At 56.8% G+C, this 23550-nt stretch overlaps 1 protein-coding gene across 1 annotated transcript in view; it reads right to left on the bottom strand.

The window, feature by feature from the left end:
- The window catches only part of TMEM132D (transmembrane protein 132D), a 518464-nt gene that overhangs the window by 5453 nt on the left and 489461 nt on the right, over positions 1 to 23550 (bottom strand). Inside the window, exons 8-10 of the mRNA XM_045073706.1 lie at positions 6431 to 6636; positions 4316 to 4592; positions 1319 to 1510 (exon numbers count right to left, since the gene is read on the bottom strand). Of these exons, the coding sequence (XP_044929641.1) occupies positions 1319 to 1510; positions 4316 to 4592; positions 6431 to 6636 (675 nt within the window). The remainder of the gene's footprint in view (positions 1 to 1318; positions 1511 to 4315; positions 4593 to 6430; positions 6637 to 23550) is intronic.

Genomic DNA, 23550 nt, shown 5'->3' with positions numbered 1-23550 from the left:
CAAGAGTTCGCATCTGTGACTAGAGTCATCCACATTCAAGGGTTTCATCATCGAAGCCCCTGCCCGCAAAGACCACCGCGAAGGGGCAGAGGAATTCGCTAACACAGGACGTGGAGTGCTGAGGGACAGGGACAGGCTGGGAAGATGCGAGGGCTCTGGGTGCCCTGGGACAAGTCCGGCTCTCCTCAGAGCGTGGTTACAGCCTCGGCGGTGCCAGGGCTGGAAGAGCCGAGGGGACACCTGCCAGGAAGGCTTCCGCCCTGAAGGGAAGCTGCCAGGAAACCCCCGACCGGGGCTGGAGGTTCCAGCAGCCCCGCGGGAGGACGTCCCACTTCGCGAGCCCCAGAGAGCACCAGCGGCTGCAGACCACTGCGTCCTTGCTCAGCGACGTTCACCACCGCCTCCGTGTTCCCGCTAACCGAGAAGGCTTAACTCTCCTCTAACGAGGAAGGAGCGCACACAGTGTTTGCGAACGTCCTATTCCCAGCAATGTGGGAAACCATCACGTTGACACACAAACACACAGGGCACAGGGTCAGCGTCAGGTACAGAGAAAGGAGACGCAGACCGACGTCCCCACGGGGTCCTTGCCTCTGCCCTGAGCTAAACCGCAAGCCCGGCGAGAGCGGCCCCTCCCATCCCCCATCGCCCCAGACCTGCTGCCCCATTTCCCTGCAGGGACTCGGAGCAGGCTGTGGGCACCTCCCCGGAGGCTCGTCCTCCCCCTGCCGGGGCCGTGGGGGCAGCGGAAGAGCGCGAGACAGCCCCAGCGACTGCCTGAGCGCTCCTGGCACTGGGGCTAATGGGGGTGGAGCCCTCGTCCAGCCCCTCGTCTCCTGGGGCCCGTGATCCTTGATACTGGGAGACCTTTTTCCTTCTTGCGGCTCTAAGGCAGCTCGGAAGCATAAGCCACAGAGCTGCCTGCCTCCCAAACCCCTTCCAGGCTGAGATGCCCCTGACATGGGTCCCACCGTTCTGTGGGACCCCCAGTGAGTGACTCCACCAGACAAATAACCGATCTAACGTGTGGCCTCACCCCACTGCGGGACCTCGCGTGATGTGGGACCCGCTCAGTGAATCGCCCCACCTGACCTGTGACCTGGCCCCACTTGGGACTCTTCCAGATGTCTGACCCTCCTCCGCCAACCGGATATCTGACCCACCTGCTGGGTGACCTCATGTGATGCGTGACCCATCTGGTGGGTGACTTAGCTGGTGCCTGACCTCATGTGATGCGTGACCCATCTCGTGGGTGACTTAGCTGGTGCCTGACCTCATGTGATGCGTGACCTACTTGAGCCCAGCCCTGCCTCCCTACCTGTCTGGGCCTTTGCAGAAGCTCCTGTGCCGCCGCGGTGGCAAAGATGGCTCTGTTGCTCCCTGGGCTGAGCTGCAGGGAGAGTGACAGCCCTGTCACCAGCTGGACCCCGAGGTCGGTGATGGTCACCTTCTCATCCAGCACGGTGATGGTCTTTTCTGCCAAGATGGCGTCCGACAGAGGCGACAGGATCTGAAAGGCAGAACCGACACGGAAGGAAAAGCTTTCAGCGGCCCCGGCATTTCCCCCTGCGGCACAAGTGATGCTCACAGAGACACACAAATGAGGCAGAGGGAACAGGAACGGGTCTTTCCACTGACGTGTTCTTCCCAAAGATGTATCTCTCTTGTGAAGGTGCGATGTAATTTTAAAGTCGCAGCAAGGCAGTGGATGTGGGGGGACGTGACACCCCACGACCCGGCAGGCACCCGCAGTTCTTCAGGGGACGAATTTACGTTGTCCTTCCCCGAGGGCTCGCTCATGAGTCCGGAGCTGCGTGAGCGTTCTCCATGACTTGTGCACGTGCATACTTCATGTAAAATTATTTCCCTTAAATAACTGGTGTAAGAAACTTCACAGCAGCAAGGGGAAATGGTTCTGATGGGCTAGTGACGTATTTACGTGTTTCTGTCTTACATACGTGCACGGCTGACCGGAGGCTGTCGGTCTGCGTGTCACCGGAGTCGCGTCACGACAGCTCACATGCCACACCCGGGGAAACACTGAGCGTTTGGGGGATCAGCCTGCACACAGAGCTGGGGGTCCCCACCACCGGTGCCGACATCCCGGAGTCTCATTTCTCCCGCGGACACCTGTGGCGTCCCGGGGAAACCAAGCTTAGGCATTTCGACCCTGCAGAGGAGAGATTCTGCTTCTGTGGAACACTTTGTCCCACTCGTCCCTCACTCAAGTTTGAAGACTTGAACCCGCAGCCTCCTCCTGGACACGGCTTCCAGCTTCCTTTACCCCGCATTCCCGACACGCTTCTCTCCGAGAGGTGGTGCTGGTATTTACAAAGACCTACGTCGGGATGGCGGTTTTCCCAGGTCCCCTGAAATTCGTGTATCGGGCTCCGTGATTCTTTCCAAATACCACCTCGGTCTCTAAGTCGGGTTGGGACAATCGGGACAGCAGGGGGTTACGAGCCCCCGGAAGGAAGCGGACAAGCGAATGCACAGCTCGGGAGGGCTCGGAGGAAAGAAGAGAAGGTCTCAGGACCCGTGGCCCCACCAGGACGGCGTCTGCGTCGGACGCATGGGGAGCCAGCCCACGCCCCCGACTAGAAGCCCCGACCTGTGTCATGGCCCTGGTGTTTATGCCACCCCGTGTGGGCCAGGCTAATGCTGCTCCTGGTTCCGGTCCCCACGTGGGAGGAATTCAGCTCTTCGGTTTAGATCTTCCAACTGGAAGTTAATGGTGGAGGTTTTGGGGGCAGATACGTTCGGTTTGACATAAATAAAACTTTATTTTTTAAATACTTCTTTATTTTCCCAAGATTTTATTCATGTGTTCAACACAGAGAGAGAGCACGAGCAGGGGGAGCAGCAGAAGGAAAGAGAGAAGCAGGCTCCCCACTGAGCAGGGAGCCAGATGCGGGGCTTGATCCCAAGACCCTGGGATCATGACCTGAGCCAAAGGGAGATGCCTAAGCAACTAAGCCCTGCAGGAGCCTCAAATAAATAAAACATAATGGAATTAATGGACACCCTTAAAAAAAAAAAGAGAGAATTTCACACAGAAAGATTTTTTGCTTTTCTGGAGAAATCTGCAACATCTGGCCGTGTTCGATTTGCATCACCTTCAGCCCCTCCTCCCTCGCCACACTCCTCACTGGCCCCTATTGTGTCCCCAGCACTTGGGGCCCAGGTGGGCTTCTATCTTTCGGCTCACACCCAGGCTGCTTTGCTCGCTGTCACCTTCTCTGGTCTTAGAGATCCCTGGAGCTTGTGACCCCCGGGTCACTTCAAACCCGTCTATTTTCCTCCTTGAGTACAATGGTCTCTCTCTCTCTTTTTTTTTTTAAGATTTTATTTATTTATTTGACAGACAGAGATCACAAGTAGGCAGAGAGGCATCAGAGAGAGAGAGAGAGAGAGGAAGAAGCAGGCTCCCCGCTGAGCAGAGAGCCCGATGCGGGGGCTCCATCCCAGGACCCCAGGATCATGACCTGAGCTGAAGGCAGAGGCTTTAACCCACTGAGCCACCCAGGCGCCCTACAATGGTCTCTTTTAAATACTAGCCAATTTTCTGGAGTGGATGTGCTCTAAATCAGGCATAATCCAATACTCCCACTGACAAGGCTTCCATGCACCCAGCTGTGGCAGAAACCCCACGGCAAGGCCGGTGGCCCAGTTGGGGGGAGCTGCTGCTGTTTGTTCTCAGACAGGAGGTAGACGACTAAACCCACGGGACCTCCTGGAATGGCGTTTTGGGGGAGTGTTTGTTCCAAAACCTCCTGTTAAATCCTGGTCCTGCCCGAGCCGTCCCTAGCTGCAGCTGCCCCCAAGACTGTGAGGGGCATAATAACTTTGTTCCTCTCCTTGGCTCGTTTCTGAGATCCCCTGTTTTCGCTGGGCCTGGGGTGGGACTTGAGGCTGCGTGGCATCACGGCGGGATGGAACGCTGTGGTACCAGGCGATGGTCAGTGGGGCGGAGGGCTCAGTGAGAAGCTGCTGGCCGTGCCCCTGCCCACGGCTCCCATGAGGCCGGCTCAGGCCCAGAGCCTTCTCCCCACGACGGTAACACCAGCATGGCAAGGAGACGGACAGCGTACTGGGGTTTCAAACACGACGCATCCAGGAGAACCAAGCAGCATTTGTCGATGCAAGCAACAAGGGAGGAGCTTCGAGACTCTTGTCACAACCTTATAGCCCCGACAGAGTCCAGGAGACAATCTGGTTCGCTCTAGCAAGACATGTCCTAAGCAATGACGAACAATTCTCTGGGCAGAGAAGAGGCAGACGGATACAGAGGGCCCTTGCCCTGGGGGTTGCTCACCTGAATGGTGGTCATCCCAAGCTCCTGGCCGACGAGGACCTGTCCCCCCTGAAGCTTGGCGATGCGGGGCTCCTCCACCTGCATGAAGTCGCCCACCAGCTCCGTGATGTCCACCTGCCAGTCTGAGCCCAGGAGGTGGGCCAGGTGGCCGCCCCGGTCCGCCGCCTCGGCCACGAACTGCGTCAAGACGCGCACCATGGCGTGCTGGTACTGGAGCGCGCAGCCGCGACCCCCCCTCCTGTCGTCGTCGTCCTCCTCCTCGCTGTCCCGGGCCGGCCTGTCAAATGGTCAGGTCGGGTTAGCAGGTGCTGACTGGGGCCGGCGGCAGGGCTGCAAAGGTGAGCAGGCCGGGAGCCCAGCCCGGTGGGGTGAGACCCCAAATAACCTGACCACGGGGTGACACCGGTCCTGACAATCGGAAGGGGCTGGTGTGGTCAGCAGAGCTCCCAGGGGCCCCCACCTCCCAGAATGCAGTCAGCAGAATCCCGCCCCCCTCAGAGCGCAAGCCGCACCTAGTAACGTTCCCGCCGCGGAAGACGGTAGCCAAAGTGACAGGGTGTCACTTCCGGGATGCGGCTTTAAGAAAGACCGTGACTCTCCTTGCTTCGGAGTCTTTCCTTGGTTCTTCCCTTGCTCGACCTGAGCAAGTGAGCCACCACGTCGGGAGCAGCCCCGTGGAGCTAGCCAGAAGCCAGCGCAGCGGCGTCTCACACCGTGAGATCGTACGCATCTTCTTTAAGCCCCTAAGTCTGGGGACCCGTCATTGCATTGTGCAGCTCAGCTGACAGGGCTGTGGGCGACCGTGAAGGCCCCATCAACCAGCACGCGTGGCGGTCGGTATCGAACTCGAGGTAACGGGACAGTAAGCACAGAAAGGACTGGGATACTTGGGCTTGGGGACAGACGTTAGCTGCTCCCTTTGTGTCTGACGCCTTCCGTCCAGCCAGTTCTTCCTGGCACATGGCGGTCTCCATCTGAGCAACAGCCCAGTTCTGTGGCCGGATCTGAGCTGACACGGAGATGGGCCACGATCAGACGAAGCCAGTCCTCTGGTGCATCCTACGGGCTGCCGCCCAGCTCGCAGCCCCAATAACCACTCCTAACCTCGCCCTGAGACCCCGCAACTAAGGAGAGGGTCCCACCAGCTCAGCCATAGAGACCCTGCAGAAGGGTCTCTAGAGGGTCCATAGAGGGTCACTGCCGAAACTATCTTCCCGCCACGTGTGGGACCCGCAGGCTGCATTCTGGAAGCTGTCCCCTCCCCCAGAGGCAGAGAGACTAATGGGGGTGGAGCTCCAGGGGCAGCCCTCAGAGGAATGCCAGTGCCCTCCCTGCTGAGCAAAGACACCAGGGGTGCTCCCTACTCTAATTCCACGTGCGCTCACTTTTCACTTTCTATAGGTGTCTGCCGTGCTGGTCCTCAGTGTCTCTGAACAAAGAACCTGACCTCTTGCTATTCTCTTGGTACCTGGTGGCCCGTGTGGATAAAGGACACCTTGCCTCCAGCAGACACCTCAGGGTAAAGGACCAGGCACACGGGGGACCGTCTTCTGACCTCATCTCCCCGAGACCAAGCAATCTCTGAACTTCTGGGCTGGGGGCACAGAGGGCTGCCCAGGTCAGCAGAGTCTGCTCTCTGGTCTTTCTAGGGGACCTCTGTCATTCGCGTCATCCCAGAATCAACTGGCCCCTTCGTCCAGTATCGACCCATCGGTCCGGGTGGGGCTGACCTCTTCCAGGTGCTCCGACTCCAATCAAGGAGTCATGGCAAAGCCTCAGCGGACAGTGTGATCTACGTCCTCGCTACACTGATGGCCTTGGGGACGGACACACAGCCCAAGGGAGGCCAGCGTAACTCTAGGGCCTCTGCTGGAACCAATGGGAAGGAAAGGCTGCACTTTCTGCAAGTCTGGAACTGCAGGAGAAATGCTGGTAGAGGACGAGGCCAGCACACGCAAGGCAGCCCACGAGGCGGGGACAGACTCCGTCCTGAGGGGGCCGATCGCAGCCCCGGGGCCAGTCAGGCCTGAAATTAGCTGCCCTGCAAATATGTGCCTTTAGCAGAAGCATGTTTGCCTCTGGTCTCTGATAGGAAGTCGTGACTAGCACACCCACCTTTTGTTGGAGACGATGGGCACCCTCCAGCCCTTGATCTGGTTGAGCTCAGTGTCCGAGACCTCGATCTGCAGCGGGAGCCGGGGCACCCACACGGTCATCTCCAGGGGGCTGCTCAGGTGCTGGTAGGTGAAGTTCACCACCACGTTCACCTTGCCTTTCATCTCCTTCCCGTTGACGAAGACGTAGTCACATCTGTCAGACACCTGTGAAGAGGAGAGAGGAGAGGCAGGCGGTGAGATCTTCCCATATGCCATTGCTGTGGGAACAGCAGATGCTGTAGGGGTCTGACCGCTCCTCCTAGGACCCCTTCTTCCGCCTGCCCGCAGGTGCCACAGCCAGGCAGCCGAGCTCTCCTGCTGCATGTCCTCCGGCAGATGGCCCTTAGGCGTTGGGAGCCGTGCCCTGAGCCACTGGGTGCTGCATGCTGCCCGCCCACCTTGGCCTGCTGAGCTCTGGTCTGCCTGGAGGAGGGGCACCGTGTGCAGAGCCACCAGCCCGAGAGCCTCCTGCGGGGAGGCTGAGGCTAGTTTCACAGGAACTGCTCTGCTCTGCTCGGTTTCCCTCAACTGTGCATCCTGTGCTCTTCAGCTCCCGCACGGATTTCTCTGGAGAACTTCCATCTCAGCTGCGGGGGTGGCTTCGACCTACACTCTCCACGGTTCCTTACTGAGCCCCGTGGGATTTCTCCCCGTGAGCCCAGCAGGGCACTGCCCCGCTGGTGTCTCTTCCTTCTGCCCTCCCCACCCTGCCCCACTCCCTCACTCTGCCTCCTGGAGCCCCTCCCTGGTTAAGTCCGTGTCCGGGGCTCTGTGCCCTGGACAGGGAGACACAGGCACGTGTTAGCTCCTGCTGTCCAGTGGGGAGCCCGAGACCAGGCACTCCCCCAGGAAGGGGCAGAGCCACAGCTGGGCACTGGGGCTGCGGCTGTGCCGTCCACATTCTCAACTCCTGCCCCGTACAAGACTGCTCCTCCCTGCTGGCATCTGAGAGAAGAACCAAGTTCAGTGGAAGAACCTCCTCCTCTTGTCTTTGCTTTCCAGCAATCTGGGTGTGTGTGTGTGTGTGTGTGTGTGTGTGTTCCTTCTCATCTTAAACCAGGCCTGGGTAAGTGTCCTAGGCTAATTCGTGGCCCCTAAGACGTCAGGTCCTGAGTCTCCGGAACCTGTCAGTGTAACCTTTTCCGGTAAAAGGGACTTTGCAGATGTGGTTCAGTTAAGGATGCTGAGATGGGCAGATTATTGGGTGACTGTCCTGGTGGGCCCCCAGGATCACCTGAGCACCCTCACAAGAGGGAAGTGGAAGGAGATTGGTGGCTGTGGCTGAGGAAGGCCACCCAGGAGGGGTGCCACACTGTGGGCTCTGGCAATGCAGGGCAGGATGGAGGCATGTCCAGAGGGTCGAAAAGGCAAGGACAAGCCTCTGCCTCAAGCCTCGGGATGGTGAGCTGCCCAAAATGCTTCTCAGTGCCTCCAGAACACGCATGTGGAGCCCAGGCCTGTGCCGGTGTGCTCGGGCGGCCCTCGGACGAGGACACAAGCCCGAAGTGAGCACAGAGGGAGCACCCGTGTGGTCAGAGAGCCCTGACCACGCGCCCGGACCAGCAGCTGAGCACAGCATGTGTGGTCTCAGCACACACGAGCACCCAGGAGGAGGGGGTTCTTGTCCTCAGTTCACAGCTGGGCAGTCTGATGCCCCGAGATGTTCGGTAATGCTTCCCAGGGACGCACAGCTGGTAACATGAAACCCAGACTCCCGCCAGGCCATCCCAGCTGCCTCGGCCTGCGGGTGCAGTACCCCTGCCTGAATGGCCTTGCGGGCTGGATTCCTAAAGGATGCACCCCTCCCCCCCGCGCTCGGAGGGCTATGGAGAAAGCAAAGCAGAAATGATCACATAGTTCCCCATCACGAAAAGCACTTCTGACGAAGGCCCCTTTCATCCTCCCGTTAGGCAGCCGGGATGCAAAACACACAAAGAGGAGCCTGGAGGTTCGGCGTCTGGGAACAATCAGCGACAACCCTGGAGAGAAACGTGGACCCAGGCCCACGGATGAGTCAGAGGAGGCTGTCTTCCTGAGTGTCTGCCAATAGCAAACTACTTAAATCGGATGGACAGCCCGATGGAACAACGCAGGCGGCTTGGTCCCCATTGTGGCCTGGCCACCGCGCCCGAAATCTCAGGGCTTTTCTCTTTCAAGTCTTCCAGGAAATCAGGCTGATTGTCGCAGATGAGCTGCCTGGAGGGGGGGAGGGAGGGGGGGCGAAGGGAAGGAGGAGGAGGGGGAGGGGGGGAGGAGGAGCAGGTGCACGGGGAGGAGGTGAAGGGGGGGAGAGGGAGGGGAGAGGGAAGAGGAGGGAGGGGGTTGGGTTTGGAAGTCGGGTCTTCAGGGCCCGGGGCTGCTTCCTGGATGTGACTCTCGTTGGAGGAGGGGTTCAAGGACAAGGGGGTAGGACAGCATCTCAGGCCCGCCGCCTCGACCCCCTGCCCCGCAGCGGAAGACAGAGCCGGGCGGGTACTGGGGTAGCCGATGAGTACGGAGCTCAGTCTTCATGTTGTGGTATGTTTTGCTTTGCTTTGAGATTCAGTGTGTATTCCTCAGAGTAGTAAGAAGGAGGGGGAGCTAGACACGATGAAAGCAGCAGGGAAGGCAGGACTCCACACCCAAGCAGTGTCCTGTAAGGGGCAGGTGGAGCCACGCCATCCGGGCAGGAACTGCAGTACTCGGGCTGAGGGCAGGGTGCTGCGGTAGACGCATGCACGTGCGTGTGCACATGTCTGTCTGCGTGTGTGGTGTGTGGATGTATGCGAGATGAGCATTGAGTGTGCATGTTCATAGGCATGTGTGCACGCACGTGCACACAGGTGTGTGTGTTCAGGTGTACAGGTGTGCACGGCCATGTGCGTGCACCCATGTGCATGTGTGCGTATACATACGCATGTGTCTGTGTGCACGCACTGTGTATGTGTGCACACGTGTGTGAATGTGCAGGTGCACAGATGTGCACGATTGCACACGTTGTGTGTCTGTGTGTGTGGGTATACATGCGTATGTGTTTGTGCGTGCATGTGTGTATGTATTCATGTGAGTGCATGTGGGCAGTGTGTGCGCAGATGGGTGCGCGTGCAGGTATACACGTGCGTGTGTTTGTGTGTGTGCCTGTGCACACATGCATGTGCGTGTGTGTGCAAGCACATAATGTTCATGGCAAGTAATAAGAGCACCAGCTGTCTGACGGGAGGGTCTGTGGATCTCCACCCCTACACTTCTCCGGGTTTCCATGCACGGCCAGAATCTGCACGTGGCAGGGGGCACAACGTCTTGCCAGCAGCATCTGGCCCTAGTTTGGGCGCACAGTGGGACTGTGCTTCTAGCTCACATGTTGTTAGGGACGGAAACCTCCTGACAAGAAGTTGGGAGCAGGAGCTGCGTGCCACCTCCCCGTGGGGACATTTAATTTCCCAAGAAGGACCTTCCCAGGCTTCCCGTCCCTAAGCATGGTGCCAGCACCGCTGGCGGTGGTGACCCCAGCCAGGAGCCCAGCAGGCCACGCCGCTGAGCTCAGAGCCCCCCGCAAAGCTGCGGGGACAGGCATCAGGCAAGCAGAACTGTCTCATTTGAAGTTGCTGATTATGGGTTACGTTCCTTCACGTTAGCCAAGCTATCCCACCCAGCCACACGCACAGACATGTCCTGAGGACTGCATTAGTAGCGAAGGAATGCACCAAATTCACAGGTTCCGTGGGCTGCGGCAGGGTGAGTAAGACACATGAAGGCAGATGAAATAATGAGAGAGGTGCTGGGAAGATCCTAATTCCTGGAAACACAAAAGGAGCCAGGAATGCAACTGGGGTCTGCCCTGGGGGCCAGAGGTCTTGGTTATAAATAAGCATCTTTCCAGGATGCCCAACTTCGGGGACCCCTTCCCCCAGCACTGCCTTGTGCTAATGGCTTTCTAATGATGGAAACAGTGGGCAAAGGAAGTAAGCGAAAACCAGGGAAGAATGACCCGTGGCTTTGCAAGGCTGCACCTTGGAGGAAGCTTTGGGGAGGTTGGTGGGGATCGGAGGAGAGAATGAGAGCCCACCCAGGAAGGACTCTGGCAGTGAATGAAAGGGGGTGTCCTGAGTCTCTGTGCTGGGGAGTTGGGGGCATAACACCTGCCTGGGGGTCCTGACGCTCACAATTGCATGGTTTGGGGACCCAGAAACGCCAGGTCTTGTTTGTTGTCATTCTCACAGGGGAGCAGACCTCAGCCTGGGGGTCTCTGCCTATGACTCAGCTCGGGCTGCGAGTCGGGGGGCTGCTGCCCTGCTGGCCCGCCCCATCCTTCACTGATTCTGAGTGTGCTCCAGCCTGTCTGGGGGAAGCAAAAAAAGGGGTGTGTGCGCGAAAATACCCAGAAAGGGGGGGGGGAGGGAGACTCACATGGCAGATGTCATTCACTTAAAGGTTTTGAGATGAGATTATCTTGGATTTGGGGGCAGGCCACAAATGGCATCAGCATCCTTGTAAGGGAGACACAGAGGGAAACCTGAGAGAGGAGGAGGCCACGTGTAGGTGAAGCCAATGACGTGGCAGGGTCACGGCCACTCGGGAAGGAGGGCCGGCTGCCAGCATCCCCCACCAAGAGGCAGGAGCAGAACTCCCAGGGGCCCCCAAGGGGGCATCATTTTGACTTCTGGCCTCCAGAATTGTAAGGAAAGTATTCCTGTTGCATTAAGATAGCAAACTCATGGTCCTTTGTCACAGTGGTCACTGGAGACCAGTCCCCCCGGCCCCGGGGCATGGCTCTCCCTTCCTGTCCCCTACTCACAGGCCTTCCCCTGCTTGGCTCCACGCAACCTGACCGAAGGCTGGGTTCACTCTGAGTTGGGAAGACCCCTGTCGGGTCCTCCCCATAGCCCACCTGGGTCCTCCGGCATCCTGCAGTCCCTGCAATAACCAGATGGGCAGGACTTGTCCCGTCTCCAGGCTCCCAGCTTCCCCGCCCTCTCCCTGACTGTTGCCCGATGAATGGACACACCGATCAGTCCAGGTGAGCTGACAAGACCTGCCCGTTCCTTCCGAACGACGCTACACGATGCTGAAGGTGGGAGGGAACGATCTGGGGGGACTCGCCCCTCTTTCAGACTCTGCTTCCAGGCAGCCGCCCTGTGCCATGGTGAGGATACCGTCCAAACACTGGCCCTGCTGTGCACAATCCCTCACTTGAGTCAATTTAATGCCATCTCTCTTTTCTGTTCAAATGCTGTAAGAATTCAAATCTTATTTAAATATCACCGACATTCATGGTAAAATGTATGTTTTTCTGATGTTTTCTCTTTCCTCCCCCCCCCCCCCACCCAAGAGCTGGAGGTAAGGATATTAGAATTCTACCCCTCCACCCAGATTTGGTAAAAGTAAGCAGCCCATCAGGATATTTGCACCCAGTTCTCAAGGGAGGTGTTACCTGTTTGAGATTAGTCTTTATCCTGGACAAAAATCACACCATTAATAATAGTGATAGCAACAGGCGCAGGGTCTAATATTTGCTGAGTGTTTGTTATGTGCAAGGCAACTATGCTAAGCATCTCACACCTAATTCCACATAAACTTCCACATATGTCTGTTGGGTAGGTACTGCTGTCTCATGTTCCAGAGCAGAAACTGAGGCACACCCTCCCATGGCCATGCGGGACATGTTTCACTGGGCTAATGGATCAGAAGATAAATTGGCTTACCAGGCTAGGCTAATTTATCGGGAGGCAACTGGCATCCGTTAACGCGAAGTAGGCAGGCTTCCACCAAGGGACACGCAAGTTTTCAGTGAACACACGGAGGACAGAGAGCTGCAGCGGTGTGCAAAGGGAGCGAGCAGCCTGCAATCGGATGGCCCGGACAGGGGCTCACCTGTGTGTCCCCTCATTTCCCTCTGTGGAAGCCATGGCTCCCAGGGCGTCAGGTTGGGACTCATTTTTGCAAACAGGGCCTTGAAGAAGTCATAAGATGTGGCCTTTTGTCAGGAGCAGGACACGCAGAGGCCTGGGGTGCTCGTAAGAAGGGGGGGGGCACATGTGGACAAAGGGAGGGGGCAGCCATCCCCAAGGACGGCAGCCTCAGGAGAAAGGCGGCCCCCGACCTTGCACTTCTTGCTCCAGAACTGTAGGAACATCAACATCTGCTATGCAAGCTCCTGGCTGGGGTATCTCCTTATGCAGCCCGAGCCGAACCCTAAAGCCTGTTTTCCCACTGCGGGAGGAGATGGTCTGTGGGCAGGGGGCCCCCAGCACTCAATGGGGCTTCACATGGCAGCGGTGAGCGTGGGTGCCCAGGACTGCTCTGCCGCTCCTGCCCAAGGCTTACATGCAAGGACTTGACTCATCCCCGGTGGCCACCTCGCAAAGCGGAGTTCCCACAAGGCCCACCGTGCAGAACAGGAAACTCAGGCATGGGGTGACCGGTTTGGGTTTGCATGGCTGGAAAGCACTGGGATTCGCACCCAGGCCATGTTGGCCCTCTTCTCCTGGCACCACACCGTGTGACTGCAGAGCTCTCTAGGGAGCAGACCCCGAGACAGAAGGTCAACCAGGCAGCAGCTTCTGTGGACGGAGCAGGAAGGGGCACAGAACGGGCGGGGGGCTCTCCAGTCCAGCGCAAATCTGGCGAAACCCCTCCCAGCTACAGCAAGGGGCCCGGGGGCCAAGGCTGGCTGCCCACGAGAGAAACCACATGTGGGTGCCAGTAGCCAGGGCCTCATGCCTCCGTCTTTATCATCTGTCAGCCGCCAGAGGAACAGCACGGCTCAGCTCAGAACCGAGGCACCCAGGGAGCTCAGCTACCCACGCTCCTCAGCAGAACAGAGAGCCCCTTCCGGAGAAGCACCCGAGGGGCACCCCTCCCAGCCCACGTGGGCTACTTGTTTATGTCACCACACACGGGTTTTCTGGCATCTTTGGAATCATCTGTGTGCAACAGCCTAATTTTCCTTCTAAAACACTAAATTTAAGTTCCCAGGAGGCTCTGTTATTTTAAAACCAAAACCAGACCTTTTGCACGAGCCCAGTTTCCCACTTGTAGCGTCCCCCTGGTCAGAAGGAAGAAGGCACTCAGGGAAGGCTCTTTTGTCTTTGTTCTCAGCACGACTCCACACGGGGCCGGTGCCGTGGGTCACAGTGGCCTCCTGGCCCGTGCCCAAGTGGGCGTCCAGAGCCGCGCACAGAGACTCACGCGCATCTCCCTCTGGGGCTCCTGGAGAAAAAACTCCCCGTTCCGTGCAGATGTACACGAACAAAAATACAGACACAAGGGGGAAAACCGGAATCCTTGGGGAAAGCATCTCCGGGACTGACTTCCGTTCTGCCACCAGCACTCAGCTTTTCCTTGAAATACCTTCTAACGGTCCTCGGAAGCACGCAGCCCCCTCTGGAAACTACCAGATGTGCGTCTCGCTCTTTTCCTTCCCTTGTGGATGGCATGATGGTCTTGACCCTGAAGGCATAGTCAAGGTCAGGAGGAAGTGGACGTGTGCTTCCTTTTGGACCTGAGTGTCTGTGTTCCCTTTGCAGTCCGTGGAGCTCCTGCAGGGACAGAGCCCAGGGGTATGGAGCCCGTGTCCCCCACACTCCAAGCAGCAGCTCCGGAGTCCAGCTTGAGAGTTCCAACACGGGACACGGGAGACACAGGGCCTCAAGAGTCGGGGAGGGCCGGTACTGTCCTGGCGCTCCAACCGGGGCTAGGCTCTTTGGGGCGACCCTGCAAAGCAGAGGTCTGATGTGTCCCCTGCACCTTTCTGGGCTCTGCCTCCCAGGATTTTCTCACTTCCTTCCGGGACCTGCGGGCATCACCCCAGTGCCCTCACGTGCTGTGGGGCAGCGGCTGGTCTGTGCAGTTTCTACTCCACACTCTCGGAAGCCGCTGGGTTAAAGCTGTTCAGAACAAGGGTTCCGCCACCCAGGGCCCCCTCCTCAGAACTCTGGGTCTCACGCCCAACGGTAACCCCTCACATTCAGAGGGACCCGTGACAGCAGAGCAGTGACCTGTGCAAGGGGACATTGTCTCTGTGTTTGTAATTCTGGGGCCGTCTTGTTCTTGCAGGTCCGGGCGGGGAGTCGGGGGATGGCTGCTGTATTACGCTGCCTCGGTGGCACCCCCTGGGTCTCTGCTCCCCCTTTCAGCAGGGGCTTCGCAACTTTGTATCTAGTTACAATCCCCCCTATTCCATTCTCTCTGGTCCAATGACAGACGCACCTGCCTCCCAGCTGTGCCCTCAGTGATATGGCGCAGGAAGGAGGCAGCCGCCTTTGCCGGGGGCAGTGTGACTTCTAGGTCCTTCGCGAAGATGTCTGCAGGGTGGGGAGGTGGCCGAGCATCCCCGGAGACGGATCCGGCTTCCATTCCTCGTGTCCTCCTACCCAGTCCTGACACTGCCCAACTCCAGGGGTGACATGGGTCCGATACAGCAGAAGTGACATGTGTCACTTCCGAGGGGGGCACGAAGAGCCAGCGCGCATTCTCTGTGATCTTTCCTCCTGCCTGGGAGCCCCGAGATGCAGGTGCCGAGATGCTGGGCCATTTCTGCTTCTGAGGAGGATGCCCTGCGGGGCACCCACCGGTATCTGAGAACAGGGGGTGTGGGCTGAGGCTCTACCCGGCCTCGCGGAGCCCACCCTGCCTAGCTGGTGTGGTGGGGAAGACCTGTCTCCGATCCACAGCATCCTCCAGGCCTGGAACGGTGCCCAGGGTCCAGTGGATATGCCCTAACACACGGATGAACGAACGGAGGTGAGACCCACTTTGCAACGGGTCCTGATGTGGACTCCAGTGTGGCACCAAATTCACTAAGCCCGCGGGTTCAAGCTGGTCGCTCATGGCACCTGCATTGTTTGACGAATATTCCGCAAGGCTCCTTTTAACATCCTGAAAGGGACTCACAGGTAATAGAACTCACCTACAAGATGCTTTATTAACATTACTGTCCCTGACTGGGTATACAGTGCACATAAATTTATAAGGGAGTGATGCCCATTACGAAGGGCAGCTTCTTCAGCACGACTCACCAGGAAACGTCTCGAAGCTCCCTCACCCGGCACTTGGAGGCAACCAACACGTAGACCACCCTGCCCGCCCCCCTCCCCCACAAAGGCCTCGGGTCCCAGGACAAGGGCACAGACAGGCGGCCGCAGCGGCTCGGCGCCGTGCCCATGAGGAGACCTCCCAGGTGGGCGACAGCTCCTGGTAAAGTAACCCACAAACCCAAGCATTCCTTCGAATTACCCTGCGTTGGCTCCTGAGAAATTCGGTGTGCTGTGTATTCAGCTGTGGTCCAGATAATAGGGGCACCTGTTCCCCCTAGAGGGACATGTAAATGTGAGGGACGCGGGACACGTTTTTACAGCGTGAGACTGTTGGGGAGGCCACACTGATGGACATTAGCGCCTCTGACTTTTGCTCACGAAACGCACAAGAACAATGCAACGTTCCCACCTTTTGGCCGACCCGCCCCCCCCCCCCAGGCCCCCGTGGCAGGCTCGTCCCTGTGGCCATCTGTGATTCTAGAATGGACATTTTATCCTTAGACCTGGCCCTGCTGGGTCCTCGGAGGGCACTCAGTGGCCCCAGTGCATGAGCTTCCGTTGCGCAGGTGCCAGTGTTCGGAGGAGAATCACGGGCTTGCTGTCGGCATGCGGGCAGACGAGCCAACAAGGGTGAGGTGTCTTCACTAGGACCAGGGTGTGCCTGGGCAGCCCTTCTGCTTCGTGGCAGAGGAAGGAAGCAGCAGCAGCTTCTGGGAGCAGCAGGGACAACACACATTTATCTTCCACGCCGCGAGAATGAGCCTTCCTGTTAATGGCTCTCCTCCCCTCATCAGTCCCTCTCCCGACCCGCTGTCGGCGCGCCTGTGGTCAGCATACAGCAGCCGCCATCAAGAGGCTCGCCTGCCCTCCTCTGGGCCGGCCCCTCCGCCCGCCACAGGAAGTAGCCGGGGCCGGGGTCTGGGCAGGATGTCCTGCTGGTAGAGGACGCCCCAGGCTTGAGCCTGACCGCCGCTGAAGATACTCCGAAAGGAGAGGGCATCCTCCCTCCTGGCAGAGGCGTCTGTGCGAATGGCGCCCTTCCGCCAGAGTCCTGCAGTGCACAACCTGTCCAACCACACAGGGCGACTCTGGAAGACAGCGCTTGACTCTGTAGCATGGAAAACACACTAAATCATCCCATCACCAGCCCCGTTGCCAAAGACATCATGGGCTCTTCTCGCTAGTTGCTTCCCCGGCACTGAGCCTTCCCTCCCAGGCTGAGTGTGCTGGGTGTCACCTCTGCCAGCCCTTCCGGGACTTCTGTCTCAGGCTTTCCCAGTCAGGGTTTACTGGCGAGTGGGACGGCCAGCTCTCACTGGTGAGACCATCTGCTCACCTGCTCCAGCCTCCCTCCTACGGAGCTCCCCTCGGCAAGTCGCCGAACAGGAGGGCTCCCTTCCATGCCTGTGCCATTCTCCCCACTTGTAGGGAAGGAAATGACAGGAATATTCCACCAATGGCAGCCAAACAGACAGACAGGTGCAGACCAGGAGCTCCGACACTGGCTCATTTTACTGACCTGATGCTATGAGCTGCTTGCCTCACCTGTGTGCTCCCCACCTGTGTGCTCCAGGACACCAGGAGCAGCTCCCCACCTGGAAAATGGGAGTGATAGGCTAGCACTCCCCTCAGGGAGATATAGGGTTGAATGGTGGTCCCTGGAGGCACGGGGAGCAGGTCCCAGCACGTAGGAGAGAGAGTAACACAGCTGGCTGACGCCCATGATGGAAACCCAGCCCATGATGGAAACCCTTGCCAGCCCTTCTGGCAAGGCCGCTCTCAAGTCCGAGTCTAGCCCAAGTCTGCATTGTTGCAGGATGGACGGGTCCCCTGCATCATCTCCCCAAGCAAGCACCACCAGCTCCCCGACGGCTGCACTCCCGTTCCCCGGCACCAGCCGAGACTCCTGGCTTCAAGGAAACCCGAGGAAAGTTACTTTCCCCCGATCCTGGCAGGAGAGCTAAGCCAAGCTGCTTATCTGTTCTCCCAGCCTGGTCTTGATTTTGGAGTTTGGGTTTGGGGAGATGGCTCAGATCTGAAACCTTTGGGCAGCCTGCTGGTGTGGGACAGGCGTGGTCTCACAGGAAGAGGGGAGACCACGGCCCCACTCAGGCTGGTGGGGGTCACGGGACCTCCTCCACCTCCTCTGCCATCGGGAGCCTCTCGGGCCACCGCCTCTGCTCGTTCACTCAAACGCGTTATTCTCCAAACTGTAGCAGTGTTCCATCCACCTGCAGAACAACATCAGAATCAGACCTAACCTCTAGTTCTAATATTTTGGTTAAAAATTTTGACCGGCTTTTCCCACCGTTTTGTTCTGACATATTGTGAATGGAGAGAAAGCCTGGCGTTGTACAACGAACGCCGGGGACCCGACCCCAGGGGAGAAAGCCTGGCGTTGTACAACGAACGCCGGGGACCCGACCCCAAACTTCCACTCGTTTTTCCTGTACTTGCTTCGTCACAGATCTCTCCGCGCTCCGACCCTCTGCCCATCTTCTTTTATGATTCATTTCAAAGGAAGCTGCAAACTTCAGTACCGCTAACACTGAATGCTTCACCTGCCGCATCTCTGCTCCCTCCCTCCAGGCGCCCTCCGCAAGGCTCACTTGCAGCCCAGTTCTGCCCCTTCCGAAGACACACACGGCCCCTGAGTGTGCCCCACAGGCTGGGATCCAAGAGCCCTGGCAGAGGGAGAAAACAGTAAGCTCTGTCACATCATCCACCCTCCCACCTCCATAGAAAATTCACTAGTAGTGATTCATTCCTTTGGCAATAAGGCTCTTCGGTCCCTATTAACCCCAGAGCGAGCCATCCTTAAGTCTCTCTTTAAATTTTGCCTTCTTTATTTTTCTGATCAGTGACAGAATATGACATAGATACAAATGAACGTGAACCCTGTAATAGTATGAATAATTACAAAGCAAGCATAGACCCCCAAATCAAGAAATAACTCATCGCCTCAGAAGAAATAACTGTGTTGTAGTAACACCATCCCTCTCTGTCTCATCAGAGGTGCCTAAGTCAGCAGAGAAGAGGGGCCGAGATGCTGGCAGGAAAGGGGAGGGGAGGGCCATGCCCTGCCTGCCTCCTCCGGTGGCACAGACCGCCCCGCGCGACCGTCCATGTGAGTCACCGGGTTCGTGCCGCTTGCACACCTCCGAGGGCTCCAGACACCACACAGGTGCGTGAGGGAGAGAGCGGGTGCTCTGCCGACTGTCACGGAGGGACCACCGGGGTGGACCCCTCGGGGACAAGGCGCCCAGGAACAGCCCGCATACCATTGTTACTTTACACCATGTGATTGTATCACCAAATCGGAATACATGATAAAAACCCAGATCTCCAGGACCCTCCGCAGACCTTCCCCACTGTGTTGGCTGGTGTCCCCCAAATTCTTGTCTACCTAGAGCCTCAGAATGTGATCTTGTTTCGAAATAGGATCTTTCCATCCCCCACCCCCTACCCACCTACCCCCCCTCCCAGCAACCCTCAGTTTGTTTCCTAGAGTTGAGAGTCTCTTATGGTTTGTCTCCCTCTCTGATTTCATCGTGTTTTATTTTTCCTTCCCTTTCCCCAGGGCTCCTCTCTTTTGTTTCTTAAATTAAAATACGAGTGAAATCACATGGGATTTGTCTTTCTCTGATTGACTTACTTGGAACCCCTTCCAGTTCCATCCACGCCATTCCCCTGCCCCTGCCCCAGCGGAAATGCTAACCTCCCCCCGCCCCCATATCACAGCCCACGCTTCCCTGTTTCTAACCTTTGGTATAAACGGGGTCGCACCATGTGTTCCTGTCTGGTTTGTGGGAACACGCACGGTTCACTCATCCATCCTCCCGTGTGGACATCTGGGGATTTCCAGGGTTTGGCTATGACAGGTGATGCTGTCACAGACAGACGTGTACCTGTCCTTGGAGGGGCACACGCAGGCATTCCAGTCGGGGCCGGGGCTATCTGGGGGTGGGGAGACTCAAAGCCTCACAGAGTTTCCACATCCCTGCCCGCTTGGGCTCCCTTAATCACTTTTATTTGGACAAAAGTGCACAGAGCATTCTTTTAAAACCCCGGACTTATCCGATCACTACCGCATTCCTCTCGGGACACCATTCTGAAAACTCCTCCGTGGTTTTCCATCACTTTGGGATAATACAGTAAATTCTCATGGTGCCCCACGTGGTCTGATGTGGTCTGGCACCCGCTGGCTCGCCAGGCCCCATGGCACGTGTCCTCCGCAGCCCCTGACTAAGTGAAAGGAACCAGGCTGCATACTGTGTGACATTGTGGCGAAGGCCCAACCCCGGAAACGGTGAAAATATTGGTAGAAAGATCCGGGGTTAGGAAGGAGGGAGGGAGGAACGGCAGAGCACATATTTTCTTTGGGGCAAAGACACGGAAATGGTGGCTCCGTGTCATTCCCCATTTGACGAAAGCCCAGAGAATGCACAACACAGAGCAAACCCTGAGGGACACCATGGGCCTTCATTACTAATCAATTATCAATATCGGTTCCAAAAAGTCTCCAAAGGTACCTAGTACTTACTACATCCCAGGTGCTATTCTAAGTGCTTTCCGTGTTTCTTATGACCTTTGCAACACCCCCATGAGGCAAGTGTTATTACACAACTAGCTTATGGGAGGGAGACAGAGGCCACAGCGGGCGGGAGCTGATGGCCCAGGCTCGCGGCCGGATTGCCCAGCGCACTCTAACTCGAAAGGCCCCGAGACACCGCTGACTGCTGGATCTCCACTCTATGGCAATGAAAGAAACCCTGACATCAATGAGTATGTCTTCTTCCTGTGATTTTTAAAATTCATAAAGCTTTGTCGTGTGCAATGAATCTTTCATACTGGCTTTTCAAGTCTGGATACCTCATTGGAGATTTTTCTTTCCGATTGCTAATTGCTTTGGCATAAGAATGGAAAGTTGATACCGGCTCACAGTTTAAAAGTGAAACAGAACAGGGGCGCCTGGATGGCTCAGTGGGTTAAAGCCTCTGCCTTCGGCTCGGGTCATGATCCCAGGGTCCTGGGATCGAGCCCCGCATCGGGCTCTCTGCTCAGCGGGGAGCCTGCTTCCTCCTCTCTCTCTCTCTCTCTGCCTGCCTCTCTGCCTGCTTGTGATCTCTCTCTCTCTGTCAAATAAATAAATAAAATCTTTTAAAAATTAAAAAATAAAAGGGAAACAGAAAGAAAGCAGCAGGCACCTGGGAATGCCTATGACTTGGAAGCCCCGCCCACACCTGTCGTGTTCCCTGCCCTTCACCCTGAAGGTGACGATGGTTGGTACAGGCTCCTGTGAAGCCTTTCCAGGAGTCTAGACCTGCACGCACATACACTGAAGCATGCATTTTCTTATTTTTTCTAAAATCATGATGGCCAGCATCTACGTTGTGCCTTTTTTCCCCCTTAAAAACATTGCTTCTAGATAGCCCTAAATCCTTCTCAGTAAATTTCAGTGTGCTGATATTCAAAAGTCTACGAATCCAAGTCATACTTTTGCAGTTGATGGTTAAGTGGAAAATGGACACCAATTTTCCTTTCAACATAGAGGGTGAGCAGAAGCGAGGTGTGTTGTGAATTATTAGGCAGTGTCTACCGGGCAGCCTCCCTAACAGCTCCAGGACGCCTGACTCAGCAGCCCTGAGGGCTGAGGGCCCGTGATGCCCCTTCTGTCCAGCTTCTGTGCTCCCCCTGGGCAAGGGAGGTGCTCTCTCTCGTTCTCTGCCCCTTATGCCCTGCTGGGCTCTGGGGTGGCGGCTGGATGCTCTGATTTCTCGAGACGACAAACACAAGAGTATCCCGCTGACCCATGGCCTGTTGGACTGGCGTGGGTTCTCCGGTCACTTCTCCATTAAGTGATCCACCCAAGGGCCTCTTAGAGAACACAGAATTAAACAGAATTAAACGGAATTAAACAGAATTAAACAATGCTGTTGCCAGTTAATAGGAACGCAGAAGGTACTTGGCACTGCTGGGTGGATGTCAAAACAGGGCTTCGATGGAACGCCGTTGAGTGCTACGGGCCACAGAGTGTAGGGGACGCTCTGGCCATCCGCACCCGGCAGCGGCACAGTCCGCCCAAGCTCACTGCCTGCGCTGTAGGAGTCCAGCTCTGACACAGGCCGTGGCTCCCATGCAGGGACATGCGCAGGTCTTGGGAAACCACATCCGTTTCTGCACTCACACGCTCAGGTACCTCCCACTTCTGCGCTCACAGCAGTCCGTCTTTCACCGGAGCTGTCTTCCAAATGTTCTTGGAAAAGTCTTCCTGGCCCCATATGCCGGTCCCCAGAGGGAAGTCATAGACTCCATGTGGCCCTTGCCTTTTTGAACCGTCCTGCAGACTGTTCCCCGAAGGGAGGGTGACTCCACGATTGAGGGGATGCTCGTGAGGCCAGAGGAGAGGAGGAACTGGAATGACTGGTAGGATTCCAGCTTGAGACATAGGAATGGGGTCTCCTAGCCCAACTTTGTATATAAAGGAACGCAGCTGCCAGAGTGGGAGGTGCCGGAATTAGGAGCCACTTTGGAGTTGAAAAAAGGTCATGCGGATCAATGAAATTAAGTGCTCCCCCACGTGGCTTTGGCGAAAGCCCTGGGCGGGGAACACAAGACTAAAGAAATCCATGCATTCAACAACTATTTAATGAGCAGCTTTTGTCCTCAACACTAGAGATAAAGCAGTGAATCACAGAGGTCAAGTTTCTGATTTCACGAAGCCGGTGTCGTTGGGGGCAAAGGCATAAATCCAGAAGGGACAGGGTCTGAGAAATGGAACAGAACCACTCACTGCAGATGGACGTGGGAGATGTTGGTGGGAGGGGCGGTGGCCGCAGAGGGAGGCCATGTTCTCACGGATACCTGACTCTTAAGTCGTGTGTCAACCACGGGGGGATCTGAGCATGGGCACTTATTCAGAAGAGTGCACAAACCAGAAGGTGGGAATGGGCATGGAATTCTGGAGAAGTAAAATAAGTACAAGACACTTGCACTGACTCTCAGTGATAGGAGTAGGGGCGGGGGGCGGGTTGGCAAGGCCGGATCACACAAGGCCTGAAGGTCCTGGTGAGGAGGTTGGATTTTACTGAAGGCCCTGCCAGGGGGTCACTAGGGTGTTTCGTGCATGGGAGGGCTACAGCCCAGGTCCCATTGTTGGGAAGCCCTTTGGGCACCTCAGTGAGGAGCGGACAGCAGGAAGCATGAGCGGAGGCATCCTCCAGTGGAGGGTCCTGCCAGCGGTGAGTATCTTCAGAGAGGCGGGCTAGCTGCCTGGCATCAGGTACCATCTGAGATACGTTACAAAGGCAAAAAGGTAACTTCGTGACGGTGCAGCCTGGCAGACATCCCCTTAACTAAGGAATCTATACTAACACCATATTGATGAAAAGCAGACCCTCCCTCCAATAATGAGAACACACCAGACAGACCCAACCCAGGAAGCCTCCTGTGACATATCTGACCAGCGCTCTTCAAAAATGCCAAGGTCGTGCAACGAACAAATGGTCCCAGATTAGAGGAGACTTAGCGGAGGCAAGTGAGCATGTCCCACCACCCTTCCTGTCTCTTCTTGCTTCTCCACGGGAGGCACGGTCCCTGGGGCTCTAAGAGCCACCTTCTAGCCAAGGAGGGAACCTCCCTTCAAGGTCACAAGAAGGGCAGACCGTGAAAGGCTAACTTCATCCTGGAACTGTCTACCTGAAATCATTTTGTTTAGCGAGACCACCAGTGTCTGCATGCACTGTGTCTCAGCTGTGGTGGCCCATGAGAGTTATTTGGGGGAAACTGTAAAATTACGGAGTCTTGGCCTTCTATCCAGACCACCTAAATCTGCGCTTGGTGGTGGTGCGGGTCGCAGGGAGTCAAGCATCATCATTTTTTTAAATGCTAGATGTTTCCCAAATTATTCTACTGTGCAGCTGAGGTTAAGATCCCTGGCTTAAGCTGCCACTAGCGGTTGGACATCGAGTGACTGGCAGCTGAGAGCCATCTTCACCGGTACCATCAAAGTTTCCATGTCAACATATGTGCCCCCAATTATGGAACTCAGATATCATATGTCATC

The sequence above is a fragment of the Mustela putorius genome, unplaced genomic scaffold (assembly GCF_011764305.1).
Source record: "Mustela putorius furo isolate JIRA1106 unplaced genomic scaffold, ASM1176430v1.1 tig00537248_pilon_pilon_pilon, whole genome shotgun sequence".
In the NCBI taxonomy this organism is placed as follows: Eukaryota; Metazoa; Chordata; class Mammalia; order Carnivora; family Mustelidae; genus Mustela; species Mustela putorius.
This window is presented reverse-complemented; position numbering and strand designations above follow the sequence as displayed.